The 3,364-nt window shown below is 45.1% G+C and overlaps 1 protein-coding gene across 1 annotated transcript in view; it reads right to left on the bottom strand.

The window, feature by feature from the left end:
- Nucleotides 1–1,617, bottom strand: part of LOC119572858 — a gene marked incomplete at its 5' end in the record, with an annotated part of 1,969 nt that extends 352 nt beyond the window's left edge. The window contains 2 exon segments of the mRNA XM_037919793.1: nucleotides 1–303; nucleotides 305–1,617. The exon segment at nucleotides 1–303 is cut by the window's left edge and continues 352 nt beyond it. Of these exon segments, the coding sequence (XP_037775721.1) occupies nucleotides 1–303; nucleotides 305–1,617 (1,616 nt within the window).
- Nucleotides 1,618–3,364: the final 1,747 nt, after the last annotated feature.

Raw genomic sequence — 3,364 nt, 5'->3', positions numbered from 1 at the left:
GCATAGGTGCCCACCTTCGCGGAGGAAGGAGGGCTAGTATGGACCAGGTTGCGACGGAGAGTGTTCACCTGGCGAAAGATCAGCCTGCAGTTGAGAGGGTGAAGAGGGCGACGGAGAGAGTAGATTTCCTCAGTGTAGGGCAGGCTGAGGACGGGCAAGTGAGGAGTCTCTTTAGGAGGAGAGTCGTGGTAGAAGGTACGCCGCACCCTGGATAACGCGGCATCGAGAACATGACCAGGGTAGCCCAGTTTGGAGAAAGAGCGACGAAGGAAGACGATCTCTCCATCCATGTACTGGGAGTCGAAGGAACAGCGAGGTGGCAACACCTCTCTTCACATGGAGAGGGTGGTATGAGAAGAAGTGTATGTACATACCACTATGCATGGGTTTCCTGTATATGGAGAAGGAGAAGTGGTCAGCAGAGCGATGGACTAGGGTGTCAACATCCCATTCCACCTTGAAACGGATGGAAGGAGAGAGAGAGTTCAGCTGCATCAGGAAACCCGGAAACAGAGCAGGGTCATGAGGCCAGAGAGCAAAGACGTCGTCGACATACCTCAGCCAGATCGACGGCCGAATGGAGATGGAAGGGAGAAGCTCAGACTCGAAGAATTCCATGAACAGGTTTGCCAGGGCTGGATTGAGGAGAGAGCCCATGGCAACACCGAACGTCTGAGAGTAAAAATGACCTTCGAAAGAAAAGGAATTAGACTCCACACACAGACGAATCAGCTGGAGGAAGGCGTCGGTGGGCAGAGGGAGACGAGGATCCTCTGCGGGGAGTCTCCTCTGGAGGAAAGCAAGGACATCATCAAGCGGGACCTTGGTGAACAGGGAGTCAACGTCCAAGCTCATCATGGTCACCGGTGATACTCCACGAACGCGGGAGATGAAGTCCTGAGAGTGGCGCAGGTGAGCAGGAGAGAAGGTGCCAAGAAGGGGAGTGAGACACTTCGCCAGCCAGGCAGCAAGAGGGTGCGTCACAGATCCCCGGGAGGAGATGATAGGGCGCAGAGGCACGGCCGGCTTATCGGTTTTAGGAAGCCCATAGAAATGAGGGAGTCGAGGGTTGATGACCCTGAACCTCTGGTAGAGATTCGCCTCCGGAAAACAGGCTGCTATCTCTTTCAGGCGACGGTGGAAGGTAGCAGCAATGCGTTCACGGGGGTCACTGGTCAGGGGAGCATAAGTAGAGGCGTCATCCAACAGGTCCTGGGCCTTCTGCAGGTAAGAGGCACGGTCGAGGACCACCACCGAGTTGCCCTTGTCAGAAGGCAGAATGGTGACGTCCTCCCTGTGCAGGCTTTGAAGGGCCTCACGGTAACGCCTAGGAATGGAAGGGTTAGGATGGAGGAGAGATTCGAGGGCCGGGATGAAAGCATCACGAAGGAGAGAGACATCAGGCAAAGAGTTCCTGTGAGAAGAGATGAAACGGTCAAAGGAGGAAATAATGTTGATGGAGGTAAGGGGGTGAGGGCGGAGAGCAAAGGAAAGATCGAAGCCAAGGAGTTGAAGCTGGTGGGGGGTAAAGGACAGGGAAGATAAGTTGGTAGCAGCGTCGGTGAGGGAGAAGCGGGACCAAGGACTGCGGGCGGTCAGGCTGGAAAGTTTCTGGGAGAGAGAGCGCCTCCCCAGACATATCTTCCAGCTCATGTCCGACGTTGCCCATGATTCTTCCCGGTCTCCACCAACCATGGCCGCTCTCTCTCCCAGAAAATTTCCAGCCTGACCGCCCGCAGTCCTTGGTCCCGCATCTCCCTCACCGACGCTGCTACCAACTTATCTTAGCGGCATTTCTCCTGCTGACAGTCTCCTTGCTTCCCATATCCTCTACCTTCTACCGTATGCCGGCCACCCGGCGCATAGTCCGAACGATCCTCCGACCTGATGTGACCTCCCTCTGCTTCCGTTCGTCTGTCCTCACCTGCCCCGTGTTCCAGCGTTGCCTCTCCTCTCTCTCTTTTATACCCCCTCCTCTCCCTTTCCTCTTAGCCTCCGGGCTAGTACAGTGGTAACGTGTCGGCCTCTCATCCGAGGGGTCGGCGGTTCGCGCCCCGCCCAGGCGCGAGAAGTTGCAACTGTCGTGTATGTGTGTGTTTATACGTACATATATATATATAAATATATATATATATATATATATATATATATATATATATATATATATACACATATATGTATATATATATATATATACAACTTCTCGCCCAGGCGCGAGAAGTTGCAACTGTCGTGTATGTGTGTGTTTATACGTACATATACATATAATATATATATATATATATATATAATATATATATATATATATATTATATATATATATATATATATATAAATATATATATATATATATATATAGTATATATATATATATATATATATATATATATATATATATGTATATATATATTCATATACTTATATATACATATGTATATATAAGTATTATTTCTTTTTTAACGGTAGGTTCATGTCTGAGCCGCCGTGGTCACAGCATGATACTTAATTGTAGTTTTCATGTTGTGATCCTCTTGGAGTGAGTACGTGGTAGGGTTCCCAGTTCCTTTCCACGGAGAGTGCTGGTGTTACCTTTTTTTAGGTAATTATTCTCTCTATTTTATCCGGGCTTGGGACCAGCACTGACTTGGGCTGGCTTGGCCACCCAGTGGCTAGGTAGGCATTCGAGGTGAAGTTCCTTGCCCAAGGGAACAACGCGCCGGTCGGTGATTCAAACCCTTGAACTCAGATTGCCGTCGTGACAGTCCGACGCTATATGTATTATATATGTATATTACATATATAGAGATAGATAGATAAATAGATATAGATATGAGCATCTATCTATCTATCTATCTATCTATCTATATACATACATATATACACACGTGTGTGTGTGTGTGTGTGAGTGTGTGTGTATACATATATATACATGCATATATGTAAATATAAATATATATGCATATATATTTATACTGTACATACATATATGTATATATAGATATATGTATATTATATATATATATTATATATATATATATATATATATGATATATATATATATAATATATATATATATATATATATATATATATATACGTATATATATACACGTATATATGCGTGTGTGTTTGTTAGTATGTACACATACATACAAGATATATATATATATATATATATATATATATATAGATTTTATATATATATATATATATATATATATATGCATGTGGAAGAAAAACCCACAATACAGAAACTAGATTTATTGAAAGTGAGACTACAGTTTCGAAATCCACCTGGATTCCATCTTCAGGTCTGAAGAGGAAAGGTAAGGATAAAAGTCCGATATGCGAAGCTTAGCCTCGCC

This window comes from Penaeus monodon, chromosome 5, assembly GCF_015228065.2.
Source record: "Penaeus monodon isolate SGIC_2016 chromosome 5, NSTDA_Pmon_1, whole genome shotgun sequence".
Taxonomy (NCBI): Eukaryota; Metazoa; Arthropoda; class Malacostraca; order Decapoda; family Penaeidae; genus Penaeus; species Penaeus monodon.
This window is presented reverse-complemented; position numbering and strand designations above follow the sequence as displayed.